At 35.2% G+C, this 14,690-nt stretch overlaps 1 protein-coding gene across 2 annotated transcripts; it reads right to left on the bottom strand.

Moving 5' to 3' along the window:
- Positions 1-1,125: 1,125 nt before the first annotated feature.
- On the bottom strand, positions 1,126-13,853 carry LOC101893747 (scoloptoxin SSD14-like). 2 transcript variants are annotated; one of them, XM_005179768.4, is made up of 7 exons: positions 8,366-8,505; positions 5,516-5,716; positions 5,300-5,417; positions 2,479-2,627; positions 2,212-2,419; positions 1,514-2,099; positions 1,126-1,403 (listed from the first exon to the last, which is right to left on the bottom strand). In XM_005179768.4, the coding sequence occupies exons 2-7, from the start codon at positions 5,614-5,616 to the stop codon at positions 1,225-1,227; spliced, it is 1,341 nt and encodes a 446-aa protein (XP_005179825.2). In that variant the 5' UTR covers positions 5,617-5,716; positions 8,366-8,505; the 3' UTR covers positions 1,126-1,224. The 2 variants fall into 2 exon arrangements, with proteins under 2 accessions (XP_005179825.2, XP_058984099.1); XM_059128116.1 differs by lacking the exons at positions 1,126-1,403; positions 1,514-2,099; positions 2,212-2,419; positions 2,479-2,627; positions 5,300-5,417 and adding exons at positions 12,276-12,472; positions 12,581-13,626; positions 13,707-13,853 and having other exon boundaries at positions 5,580-5,716; positions 8,366-8,875.
- Positions 13,854-14,690: the final 837 nt, after the last annotated feature.

The following is a 14,690-nucleotide window of genomic DNA, read 5'->3' as shown; positions in this document are numbered from 1 at the left end:
TATAAAAATTATACCTAACATCCCCTTCTTTTGTATATATACATTGTATATGTTTCTCTATATATTTAGTATCGGCCTCTACGTTACGGTCAGGATTGACCTGTTCGTCTATTTGTGATTCCGCCGGGTTTACAAATATTCGCGGTTGAATGGAAAATTTGACATTTATTTAACACAAATGTTATGGTCTATTTCACCCACTAAATATAACCCGATGACCATAAAAATCGGAAGGCTTCTGCCCAGCCTTAACCTTTAGCCCCATGCTAACTTCCGCTTCGATTGGTCCATAATTGCGTTCTGTGGAGCAACTTCAAAATCAGGACATTTTACAGTTTTTGGTAAATTTCAACACCTAAATATTATGCGATCATCTCCAAAAGCAATAAGCTTCAATTCTGACCCTAACCCTCCACTTGAAATTTCGTGAGGATCGGGCCGTAATTGCGACCTGTAGAGTGATTACAAATTAACATGGACAGACGGACAGACGGACGGAACAACACATAGTGTTGTAGGGTATAAAAAATTGGAAAATACCATTTTAATGAAAATCGTTGTTTGGGGACTGTATGAAGACAAAGACCTGTATAAGTAATTTTCGAACTTCAAATACGAAATTTAAAAAATTCCGGTGAATATCAAGTGGGATATACGAAGTCGTGCACCTGTACAGACAATTCAAAAAAAATATATTGGGAGGGACCGATATATGGGGACTGTACGAAGACTTGGACCTTCATAAGTCATTTTTTGCCATAACTTTTAGTATCCATTAACATAATCAAATTTGAAACATTTCCGGTAAATAATGCAGCTAAATCCATCAAAATACTGAATACCTGGGGGTACCGTTGAATTGAGGCTATACGAAAAGTGGACCAACTGGCAAAATACAAAAGTGTGCAGAATTGTAGCCTTTGGAATATAGCGTGATTACAACAGACGGACAGAGGAAGAGAGACATCGCTAAATCGACTTAGAATTTCACCCTGATTAATAATGTATATACTTTGTTGGGTCTGACATAAGTATTTCGAAGAGTTACAAACGGAATGACAGAGTTTATATATCCTCCATAGTATGGTGGACGTTTAAAAAGTACGGCAACACAATATTATTTTATTATTAAAGTAAAGCATGATTGTATATGGGAAAAAGTGCAAATGTTTTCTTTAAATTGTGGTGAATAAATTTTATGATACAAATTTCATATAACACATTTTAGTAATCTGCATCCTGTATATTATTACGTGCATCCAACTGTCTAATAGTAACAATATTTCTGCTAAAAATTCTACTCCAAAGCTGCATAAATGGTTTGATGATAAAAAAGTATGCAAATTCCACCAAAGAAAATACACTGAAACCAATCATCAAGCTCATAATGCCACCAGTTTGAGCTGCAAAAAAAAAAAAATAAATATAAATAAATAAATAAAAATAAAAAATAAAATAATATTTAAAAAAGACTAAATATTTTTTTTTTTTCAAATTTTCCTCTTCAACTTACACAAGTACTCCGTAATACCCGTATACGGAGTCTTAATGCTACTGCGATAGTAATTTTGTGGAAAATATATATTAACCAATGCCAAATTTTCCGAAATATACTCCTTGGAAAAGTTGCGCATAAACGCATTGTCCAATTCAAAATCATCGGTGGCCAATGGGGTTTCAAAAACATCCGGCATATAGCTGAGATCATGGCAACTGGAGAGGCATTCCTTTTTACAGCTCATCGTTTGGGGATCCGTGTAGACTTTTTCAGCTTCCTTTTGACAATCGAAATGGGGAATATAACATGTCGAGGCATTAGCATATATTTTCGGCATAAAATAGGGTATACAGTTGCAGGTTCGTAGAAAAAACTGGGCATCACATTCACTTTCACAGTTGCGTCGAGTATAATACTGGTAATAGAGCAGCGGTCGCTCATGGGTGAAGTAACACTGGCGATCTTTGGGAGCCACTGAACGCAACGTGGGCTGGGCCTCATCTTTATTGGCCGCAATGCGAAAACTTGTCTGATAGCCGATATTTACGGAGAGACCGGTTTCCTTGATTTGTGGTACATCAATTGGATTGTGGAGTTGTAACTGGAAATACAAAAAAAATAAATTTAATAATACAAAAGAAGTAAATAAATTAAAATTACAAATATTTTAGAATCAGTTTCTAATTTTTTAAAAATGAATCTCAGATACCTACCTTAAAACCCGGTCCATTTGTCGATGAGCAATAATAATCATTTATATCACCATTCAAAACAACTGTCAACCCTTTGGAGACACCTTCACCCACTGCCTTGCGGGGATAAAAACGACTGGGTAAATCATCAGGATAACCAGTTTCCGGATGCCAATCGATCGGTATCCATTGGCCAGTAATAGAGGTATAATCTCGAGCCATGATAAAGCTAAAACAATATTTTAAACTTAATTAAAGGTATATATTTCTTAACGAACCACCACTTACTCTCCTTTGTAGATCAAATATGGATGGGCAATGTTAAAGGAACAGCAGATACCCTCATCCAAAAATACTTCTCGAAACAAATCGGTACATATTATTTGTCGTCGATCCCATTCACACATGACAATCATTTCCGAGCAGGGCTGGCCATTCTTTAAATAAAAGAAGTGAAAATTTTACTTTTATTTATATAAAAAACATATGAAATTTAATCATATAAAAATTAAATACATTTTAACAAATTAGTAGTTGATCCATTTTTTGTTTCGCTTTTACATAAAATATTCATTATTTAATTTTTATATAATATATTCATCATAAAATACCTACTGATTTATCACCAAAAATGCAAAATAAAATAATATTTAGGCAATTTCTTAAAAACATTAAGGTTTTCTGTTCGGGAATTAATTGAAAAAAAATTAAATCCATGACTACAAAATTTGGACACGAAATCTTAAAAATAATTTTTTGTAGGTTGTCATTAAAAAAAAAATATTTATATTGTAAAAATATTTATGATTTATACACGGCTGGAAAGTCCCTTAAAATATTTACAAATTCAACATTATTAATCAGAAAGTTTTTGAAAAGGTTAAAAATTACAAAAATCTTACTACTCTTGGCCAGGAAATCTCTGATAAAAAAAAATCAGTCGAAATTTGTCAAGAATAAAACGATTATCAAAAATTAGTCCGAACCGGAATCAACGCTCGCATTTTACGAGATTTATAAGAAATGAACAAAATTTATCAAAAACAATAATTTGAATCCACAGGAATATATTCTGGATTTGATTGAATAGTTTTACCGCGAATGGGATGGTCCCAAATGAAGTAGTAATACAGGGTGAGATGAAAAAACTGCAGCCAAATTCCGACTGCTGTCATTCCTAAGCCAAATTATTCCAGTGACAGCTCATTATATTTTTACAAGCGAACAAAAGCATTTTAATAAGAACTTTAGAGAAAAAAGTTATTGGTGATGGAATTCAAGCGTGATAGTCTCTAGAATAAATCATTTGTGTCTCGTATCATCGCTCGTTACCGTGATACGTAGCCCGACGTCAAGGAAGTGGACGGAAGGAAACAGCAACATCAGTAGAACTGGTTCGAAAAGTAAGAAGCGATTTGATCGAGACCCACGTCGCAGTGGCCGAAAAATGGCTCGTGAGCTGAACATATCACAATATTCCATTCGGTAAATATTGAAAAATGAGCTCGGGGTAAAACCATTGAAATTCCAAAAAGGTCAAGAACTTACACCACAACAGAAAGAAAATAGATTCAAAAGAGCTAAAGAGTTGTTTCGCTTGACCGAAAGTTGTGAACTGCCGCATTTGGTTTTCTCCGCTCGCATGAGAAAACATTCGTTGTCCAGCAGTTTGTAAAAAAACAAAATGATCGAGTTTACCTGCCATAGGGGTCAGCTGAAAATGTGCACCTTCGGTTGGCCACCAGAACTCAATCGCCGGCCATGGAGATGGTGTGGGTCGATATAACAACCGATTGTCGCTCTCCGCTCGTATTAATCGACCGTGGCATCAGAGTTAACGCCGAACATTATCTCGAAAATATTCGGAAGGTTGTATTAAAACCTTGGGCATGCAACCATTTTGCCCACAGACCTTGGACATTCCAACAGGACTCACCACGCGCCACCCAAGAATGGTTACAAAATGAGGTTTCTCGCTTCATTTCCAGGGCACAATGACCACCAAAATCTTCGGATACAAAACCGTTGGACTATTGTGTCTGGAGTATTTTGGATAGCAAGGTTGGCACTAATAAATACCAAAGTGTCGATCAACTCAAGCAAGCGTTTCGCCGAGAATCGGCCAAAATACCGCAGGGCAACATTCGGGCAACGTGTGACGATTTCATTGGCCGTTCGAGGGCCATAATTAAGGTGACCAATTCGAACTAATCTAAACCCATTCTAAAATTTGATGATATTTCCGACATTTTTTGCTTTCAATATTCAATAAAATTTAAAAAAAATTTAAAAATTATGGCGTTTGACTTTGTTGCAGTTTTTTTATTTCACCCTGTATATATATTCTTGAGCAGCGTAAAATTCAAAATTAATTTTGCGACGTCCAAATGTCTGTTGCAATCTTTTGAACGAAGTGAAATAAATGGCTAAACATTTGCACATATGTGAATTTTGTCAGTAGGCAGGTTGAGTTCATAAATGGGTCATCTCGGTCAACGTTTACGTATAGCCTCATAGCGTAATTTTTCACCAGAATTGTTCTTAATGTCGTATTTGAAGTTCGTAATGGATATCTTAACCTATGACGGAAAATTGTTCTTGCAGGTCCACGTTTTTTTATACCCTACAAATAACATTAGCGACATTAGGCCCTATTGGGTACCACATACTATGATAAAAATTTGTAATCTTCGTATAGTCCCCATATATCGGTCTTCATTTAAAGTTAATTTTCATGAACTTTTTTAACATATTTTAAGCTCCTTCCAATTGGTGGATGGCATTTATGGTTCGGCTCGGCTTTTTTACTTGTCTTTTTTAGATAATTCAAAAACCCTTTTGCGCAATATTTTGTTCTGAAAGACGGAAAAATACAACAAATATGAAAAAGCTAGTCGACGGATACATGCGATAAACGTATGTTACCGTTTACGATTTATTGGGTACCGAAGGAGTGGAATGTGTATAATCTTCGAACCTTATATCAATTTAGTAAAAATATTATAAATTTAATCATTTATACAAATGTTTCTTTATATGTATATTAATTAAATAAAATATTTTATTTGGTGGATACCACAATACCTTGGAATCTTTGATATATACTTACTCTTAATATAAAATTCACTAGGGAATCGTTGGCTTTGTGGAAAGGTGCCTTCGCATAAGCAGTGTAATTTAACTCTTGGAAACACACCCGTGTTCGCATTGCATAATCCGAAGAATTTCTGTAAGAAATAAAAAATAAAAGAATTGTGTGACGGAACTTAATTTTTGCCTTAAATAATATCATAAAATCATACGAAAATTACATTTCAATACTTACACATTAAAATTGCTCACTTTCCTCTTGCTGGCCTGATTCATATTGCAAATGGTTACCGACGGAAATGGGTCATTGGTAATCAATGTGGCTTCGGGATTCATGATTATAATAACCGGGGAAGTTTTCCACTTATCAATGATGTTAAGGGCAAAATTCAAAGAATTATAAGCGGCCGCAACGAAACATATTAGGAAAAATAATCTGTGAAAAAAAGAAATAAAATATATGTCACTTGATTTAAATAAAATAAAATATTATCAAAGTAGGTATCGAACTTAACCAAATTTATCATTTTTATATAATCATTTTTTTTAGAATTGTCCATTGATATCAGTCATTAATTCATTGAGAACATACATTTTCTACTTATAGTTATTTCAAGAATTTTAATGTTAGATTCCTTTCAATAGTGTTTAGCCCTTTTAGTACTCAAAATGCACAATTTGTCCTTTTTCAGAAAGAATAATAGGAAAATGTTAACGTTTCACATCAAAAAGTCTTCAAAAATTTTCATTTTCAAGTTTAACCAGGAGGATATTCGTAAACCCATTGCACTATGAACCCACATTCAATTTGTCTGTCCAAACCACCATTTTTGTCTATAAAGAATTACCCTGTCACCAAATTTCAGATTGTAAGCCTTATCTGTTCACACAATATCTAATTGTACCAAATATAATACTATTTAGTACTTTTCGTGACCTTGTAGCACACATTTCCAAAACCACTTCTTTATCACAGACACACCACCATCTGGGACCCCAGCACCAACATTTCAAATAACCAATTCCTTCCGTTCGCCCAAAACGGAATTTTACAAATTTTGTTATCATTTAGTCCAGTTTTTATGCTTAGTACACATTTTCAAAACTACATACTTATGTCAATCCAATTTTAAAGAATTGATTCTCATATCAAATTCAACATTTTCCCACTATCCGTTCACATAAGTTTAAATTGTACATAATTTAGTGCATTTTAGTAATTTCGCTACGCGTATGGTTAGAATGTCGAAGAACCCTTTAGTTTGTCTAACCTACACAACATCAAAGACTCTCCTCCAAATTTCCCATATCCAGGTTTATCCCTTCACCCAATATCAAATTAGTACTATTTAGTACTTCTTAGTACATATTTTCAAATACTCTTCCATGTTTCAAGCTATTTTAGTCCTCCAATTCAATCCCTTACCCTAATTCTAAATTTAGTACCCTTTAGAAGAATATGTACCATTTTATACCATTCGTTCGTTTATTGACCGCATTTCTAAATCGAACTCTTTATCTTATGGTGGTGGGTAACCAGAACCCCAATACCAACATTTTAAATTTTTAGATTAATCCCTTCAACCAAAACAAAATTGTACCGAATTGAGTACTATTTAGTACATAAAGTACGAATATTATTGTCTTTTTGTACTTTTAATGGACTTCCTATTCGAATTTCTAAAGACTCAGGCTTTTCTAACCCCTACCTGCCAACCTTTACCCACATGCAACATTTCAAGATTTTAGCTTTAGCCGTTTTTCCTGGGCGTTGATGAAACAGTATTTCCGTCAGTTACTAGTTATACCATCCACCATAGTATATCAAATTTGTCATTCCGTTTGTAACACCTCGAAATATACATTTTAGACGCCACAAAGAATATATATTCTTGATCAGCATATATTTTCTCTCTGTCCGTCCGTCTGTCCACCTGTGGCAATCACTCTAGATTCCGAATCACTCTAGATTGAAAAAGTGTCTGAAGTAGCTTGATAACATTTTACTCAGATGTGTATTTCGTCTGCAGGACTTTTGGTATTGAAATGGGCTATATATGCCCCCGATTAGACATATTATCGACATTATTGAATGGAATTGAATTTAATTTCGTATTTGAAAGTCCTAATGGGTACTACAGTCTATGGCAGAAAATTGTCTTTGCAGGTCCAGGTCTTCGTAAAGCCCCCATATGTCGGTACCTCCCTATTTTCGGTGTTTTGGCGATTTCAGCGACATTATTCACCAGAATTGTTTCAAATTTAGTATTTGAAGTTCTTAGTAGGTTCTACAGCCTGTGACAATAAATTGCCTTCGTATGTCCTTCGTATAGATTTCTAAATAAAGGCAACTCCATGTATTCGGTATTTTTAAAATTTTAACAGAATATTTAACGGATTTTTTATTTATTTATTTATTTTTTCTTTTTTTTTTGGAAAATTTTCAAATACGTTCCAAGTGGTGGAGTGTATTCAAAGTTCGGCCAAGCCGAACTCACTACTTTTTGACTTGTTTTTTACTCTTTTATATATGTGGATTTATTTTACACTATATTCAATTAATTCCTAGGGACGGAAGAAAAATATTTCAAAAAGTCAGATTTCTTGTTAGATTTTCATACCGATATCAGAGTTTCTGCTATTCAAAATAAAACTTAAAAATAAGATAACTTACTTTTCCAAAAACGTTAAATATTTAAATGCCAAATATTTCAAACCATTTAAAGTAGTACTGATCAAAAATGTTCTCAACTGGTTGAGGTAATATATGATTAAGCGGGCGAATATCCCAGGTTGAGGAGGTTGATTTTGAAAATTATTTCCGTTGGTCATTAGGCAAGACCGGTAATGTACTTAGCGTCGTTTAGGTTCAAAGTAAACTGGAAACTAAATTTGAATTTAGTCGGAAATATTAAGTAAATAAAATCGATTAACTATAAATTCATTACTGTATATGGTGTAATTTTCGTAAGTTGCAATTACCCTCCTACCCACTTGGGTTAATTGATTTTTGAATCCTCACGACATTGATACATTTTCAAAATTACATTCTTATATCAATTGAAATAAATACTCCCATAATTACCTCTAAAAACCATCCACTCCGCCTTCCTTACGATAGTCCACATTGGCCAAGACAGCACCCTTTACCTTTTCCACACCACAAACAGCGGTGTTCTTATGACGCACCCTCTCTGTTGCATGGCCTCGTGCCTCTAAATCTTCAACCACCTGCTGTAAAATGCCGAATTCATATTCCAAGGTATTCGGTAACAGCTGATGATGGAATCGAGCAAAATCAATTGCCTGTTTAATATTTTTATCCATCCATAGAATGCGTATCAATATTTGTACTAATGTCGAAATAATACGAGACCCTCCGGCAGCACCGGTCACTAAACGAACATCTCCGCTTTCTTTGTGTGTCACAATGAGCGGTGCAATGGAAGACATAGGTTGTAGGTGAGGTTTGATTCTATTGCGTTTCGGCACATTTGGTAAATTAAAGTAGTTTCTCAGGCCATTAACGGTGAAATCTGACATGGCATTGTTGAAGAGTATACCCGTACGAGACCCCATGCGACCGCTGCCAAAACTGAAAGGAGAAAAAATACAATAATTCAAATATTTAATTACAATAAATAACTATTAAAAAAATGAATTCAATTAACATAACCTAAAACTCAAAATAGTGTACCAGAATTTGACACATCATTTCTAACAATCCGTTAACATAGAATGCAGAGGGATTTTCTCAGACAATCGACTAATATCGACTAAATCGTCATTTTAAATGATTAAGAATACTTTGTGAGGTCTAAAATGCTTAGAATCCCCTTCACATAGTTAGGAGGATATATTAATATTGATATGAAAACAGTGTTCACGTTTTTTCACGGATCATTCCGTTTTAACTCCTCGAAATAATCATGATAGACCCGAAAAAAATTCTAAGCAAATTTAGCGATGTCTGTCTGTCGGTCCACGTTTTCGTATATCCCCCTTATAACGGTACCTTCCAATATTCGGTATTTTGATGATTTTCGAATTTCATATTTAAAGTTCGTAATGGCTACTACAGACTATGACAAAATTTGCGTATACTGGTCCACGCCATCGTATAGCCCACATACAACGACACCTCCAGTTATTCGGTGATTTGATGATTTCGGCGACATTATCTTCGGATTTTTTTTTTTTTCAAATTTCGTATTTGAAGTTCGCAATAAGTACTGCAAGCTATGACAGAAATTTTGATTTTTTTCGACGGATTTTTTTTTTTTTTTGAAAAATTTTAAGTTTCTTCCAAATGGTGGAGATCATAAAATTTTGGCCCGGCCGATCTTAGTAGCTTTTTAACTTGATTTTCTTTAATTTCTGACATCCCATAATTTTTATCAACATAAGTTCATACAAAAGAAAAATAATATTTTAGCCCACTCCTGCTGGTATCTCAGCCATAGGCGGTCGAATTTTTCAAAAAATAAAAGATACTGTGTCGGCGGTAAAAGGTGGCTGGAAAATTGTTACAATTGTTAAAAATTCAAAATGGCCTCGTTATAAAAAAGGATAAAATTTAAAAAAAATCAGGATGCCAGCAAAAAAGGAATATTTATACCCCCTAGATATATGGCTACAGAGGGTATACATCATTTGATACGGCCAAAACGTGCCTCATCGAAATAACGATTTTAGACACTAGGTCTCTTTGGTCCAAATCCGTTTCAGGACATTTGGAGTCGACCTGGGCGTGTCCATCCGTCTGTCTGTTTGGCTAGCTGGTGCGCGCGATAATTCTCGAAGGGAGCATGGGATTCGGTCCAAACTTAGTACGTCGTAAAATTTGTAATACCCATGAAACTCATAAAACGCCAAATTAACATCCGATTCCATTCGGACTTAACACATCTCAATATTTCTATTAACACAAAATCTTTTATAAGCATGGTAGAGATCACATATATTTCTCCTAACCGGAGATCTGATGTGAATATAGAATTTATCGGCTTAACATTTTCATTGACAATTTTTCGCTCAACTATATCTGAAACCTCACCCACATTTTAATATTCTCTAAAAATGGTCACATACAGGGTAAGATGAAAAACTGCAACCAACTTCAGACTGTTGTCATCTCTAAGCCACTTGTCCGACAGCTGTTAAATTATTCCAGTGACAGCCCATTATATTGTTTACAAGCTTACAAAAGCATTTTGGTGACAACTTTCCAGAATAAAAGTTATTCGTGATGGAATTCAAACGTCTAATTTCTTCATATTCGGCTGGAAAACCACAAGTGGCTATTGTTAGAGCACTCCAGCATTTAAATGTGAATAAATCTTTTGTGTCTCGTACCATCTCTCGTTACCGTGATACTGGTAGCGTAGCCCGACGTCAAGGAAGTGGACGGAAGAAAACAGCAACATCAGCAGAAATGGTTCGAAAAGTAAAGAATCGACTTAATCGAAACCGGCGTCGCAGTGGCCGAAAAATGGCTCGTGACCTGGATCGCATATCGCAATATTCCATTCGACAAATATTGAAAAATGAGCTCAGGGTAAAGCCATTCAAATTCCAAGAAGTGCAAGAACTTACACCGCAACAGAAAGAAAATAGACTAAAAAAGAGTTAAAGAGTTGCTTCATTTGGCCGAAAGTGGCGAACTGCTGAATTTGGTTTTCTCCGATGAGAAAGCATTCGTTGTCCAGCAGTTTGTAAACAAACAAAATGATCGTTTTTACTTGCCAAAGAGGTCAACTGAAAATGTGCACCTTCGGTTGGCCACCAGAACCCAAGCGCCGGCCATGGGTATGATGTGTGGTATTAATCGACCGTGGCATCAGAATAATTACCACTCAAGAATGGTTACAATATGAGGTTCCTTGCTTCATTTCAAGCTCACAATGACCGCCAATTCTCCGGATACCAATCCGTTGGAGTATTTTGCAAAGCAAGGTTAGCACTAAAACATACCAAAGTGTCGATCACCTCAAGCAAGCGCTTCGCCGGGAACGGACCAAAATACCGCAGAGTAACATACGGACAGCGCGTGGCAGTTTCATTGGCCGTTTGAAGACCCTAATTCGTGCCAAAGGTGACCAATTCGAACAAACTTAAACTTATTCTAAAATTTGTTGTTATCTCCGACAGTTTTTGCTTTCATTCAAGAAAATTTAAAATAAAAATCATGGCATTTGACTTTGTTACAGTTTTTTGTCTCACCCTATATATTCTTGATCAGCATAAAAATCTATGTCGATTTAGATATGGCCGTCCATCTGTGCAAATCACTATAACATCCGAACGAATTTAACTAGGTTGATAAAATTTTAAGGAAATGTGTGTTTGGTCTGCATGGGCCATGTAGATCCACGTTTTAGTATAGCCCCCATACAATGGTACCTCTTTCGGTATTTTGATGATTTTAGCTACATTTTCACCGGAACTGTTTAAAATTTGGTATTTGAAGATCGAAATGGATACTACAGCCTATGCAAATTGTCCGTGCAGGTCCACGTCTTCATATAGCCCCCATATAACGGTACCTCCCGGTATTCGGTATTTTGATGATTTTAGTTACATTATTCACCAAATTTTCGCATTTGAATATTGTAATGGCTTATGACAAAACTTGCCTATACTTATATCTAAATATTTCTCTCAACCAGAGATATGATGTGAATATAGAATTTATCGGCCTAAAATTTTCATTGACATTTATTCGCTCCACTATATCTGAAACCTCACCCACATTTCCACATTTTACAAAAATGATCACATATCTCATATAAAGTGAAGAAAGTGGTCGATATAGTCTAAATTTAGCACGTTTTACTATTTATATCTGACTTATGTCAGTTTGACAAAATTGGCCCTCTTCTTCGGAACCTCCTCCATAAAGGGTCAACATTTTGAATAGTCATATCACAGGTCAAAATATATTTATTATACGGACATTGGCTGAGGATAATATTAATATTGAATTAAATACTTACTAATAATTAATGGAGCTCGTTGCGGATACTGCATCCCCATTGGGGGCCAGAACGGAAATTTGAGCCGTACCATAATCTGGTGTATACTTAAGATCCACACTTGCTCCATAATGCGAGGGGTCATCAAAAGTCTTTATATCGTTTATGAAAAGTGATATGTTTTTGGCATAGTCCAGTGATAGAAGGTCACTCAAAACCTGACAGACAATTCATAAAAATATAAAATAATTGAATTTCGATAAAATATTTAAATATTTTTTAATTGTAGAAAGTCTAGAATGTTGTATCCAATATTTTTATTTTACCTCTTTATCAACTTCCGTGTCATATTCCCAACGTTTGACGAACCCATATTTCAACGCCTCAACAATGCGATGAATATCGACATCACGGAAATCCAATAATTTTACAAAGGACTTTTTAAATGGTTTCAAAATTTGCATTACAAAGGCCACAATATGACCACTGGCTGGAGGTGAAGGCACATGTAGAACGAAATCATCGATATCAATTCTTAACGAATCAACTACATCCACTTGATAACCATTTAGATCTTCCGTGGTTATGGGGCAACCCATTTCATTCAAATCTTCCACAATTAACGAGGCCAAGGTACCATTGTAAAATGTTGAAGGCCCATCCTGCATTAGCATGTTATAAGTGGTACATAATTCCTGAGGTATATCAATGTGACTTCCTTCGCGATAAAATTGTTGATTTGATGGATTTACAAACATTTGACGCAGCAGAGGATCTTTGCGAACTCGTTGCTCATTAAGGAACAAGGCATCGCGCTGATGTCGTGTCAATGTATAACCTTCTATACATAACTCCGTTGTGGGTTGCATTATATATTGCCATGGCAGGGATCCAAATCTTTTGTGGGCTTCATAGTAGGCAGCCACCTCTCCAGGTACGGCAATGGCCAATGGAGATTGGGCCAAATTTTCCGAATTCTCAAATGTTTTTAATAGTTCTTCTTTGAGTTTTCCCGGAGCTCGTTCTCTACCCATTATGCTAAAGGATTTTTGTGATTCTCTTTCATAATAAGTCATTATAACTCCTCCACCCAAACCCATACTTTGCATGGTCACCAGGCCATTACAAAGTAGCGTTCCAATCACAGCATCAATGGCATTTCCACCCTGCTGGAGTAAAGTTTTGCCAATATTACTGCAGACGGCTTTGTCGGAACACACCGCCGCATCCGAATAGACATGCAATGTTGACATGGATGGCGGTTGTGGCACCTCGACATTTGGTGGAATCAACCATTTGCTGTCAATGCGTCTGGCTCCACCACCACCAGCACTACCGGCACTACATGTTTTTTCTTTTCTTGCAGGTGCTTCTGTAACGATGGATCGGATCGGATGTACATGAATGGTAAGTGACAATTATTTCAATTTTTCATTTTCCCATTTTCCCTACCTTGCTTATCATTGAACACAAAAAAGTACAAATAGGCCAGGAGTAATCCTAAAACGAATTTAAGCCACATTTAAATGCCGTATCTTTTTCCTGTAAATTATTATTATTTTTATTAGTTTTGTGTTTTGTTTATGTTTACACTATCACAGTCGGTATTATTGTGTCAGATGAAAATATTTTTTTTGTTTTTGTAAATATAGAGACATGCGCAGTGGTGTTTTTGAGCTTTCGCATATCAATGGTGTACTAAATATAATGTTTTGAAGGTTCTAAAATCGGAAAACTTTTTCGAATGAAATGTTGTGGTATAACGGTTTTTTTAATTTCGATATAGAAAATATTCGGAAGGAGAAATTTTAACTACTATATTATTAATATATTATTTTCGTTTCAATATAAAGGCTATTTTTTGTTGCTGAGTCCTATAGGAGACGTCCTTTCTCCAACTTAGGGAATTAACATTTGTTCAGGAAAAATAAGTTATTTTTTTGCAGATTTTTTTAAAATTTAAATCAAAAAATGTACAACTTTGTGTTTTTATCTTTGAAATTGAAAATGAAAATTCGAAATAAGGAAAGAACAAGTAAAAAGCAGCTAAGTTCTCTCTTCCCTACCTTACTACCTCACTCCTCAATTTTGAAGGATCTTTAAATTAAAAAAAAAAAATCCGCCGAAAAATACCAATTAAATGAAAACCATTATATGGGGTTCGTATAGCCCCATGGTCCTGCATAAGTAATTTTTGCCGAATATCGGGAGGTACCGTTATATGGCATGATATACGATATCATGCACTTATATATGGTAGATATACGATATCCTGGACCTATATAGACAATTCCCTTACAGGCGGTAAAATTCCCGCAAAGAACTTCTTGTGTAGAATCTCAGACAATTCCATTGAAAAATGTTGTTATAATCATCAAAATACCGAATATCGGGGGTTACCGTTATACGATACGATATCGTGAACCGATATAGCCC

This window comes from Musca domestica, unplaced genomic scaffold (assembly GCF_030504385.1).
Source record: "Musca domestica strain aabys unplaced genomic scaffold, Musca_domestica.polishedcontigs.V.1.1 1032, whole genome shotgun sequence".
In the NCBI taxonomy this organism is placed as follows: domain Eukaryota; kingdom Metazoa; phylum Arthropoda; class Insecta; order Diptera; family Muscidae; genus Musca; species Musca domestica.
The sequence above is the reverse complement of the archived record's forward strand: the minus strand, read 5'-3'. Positions and strand labels throughout refer to the sequence as shown.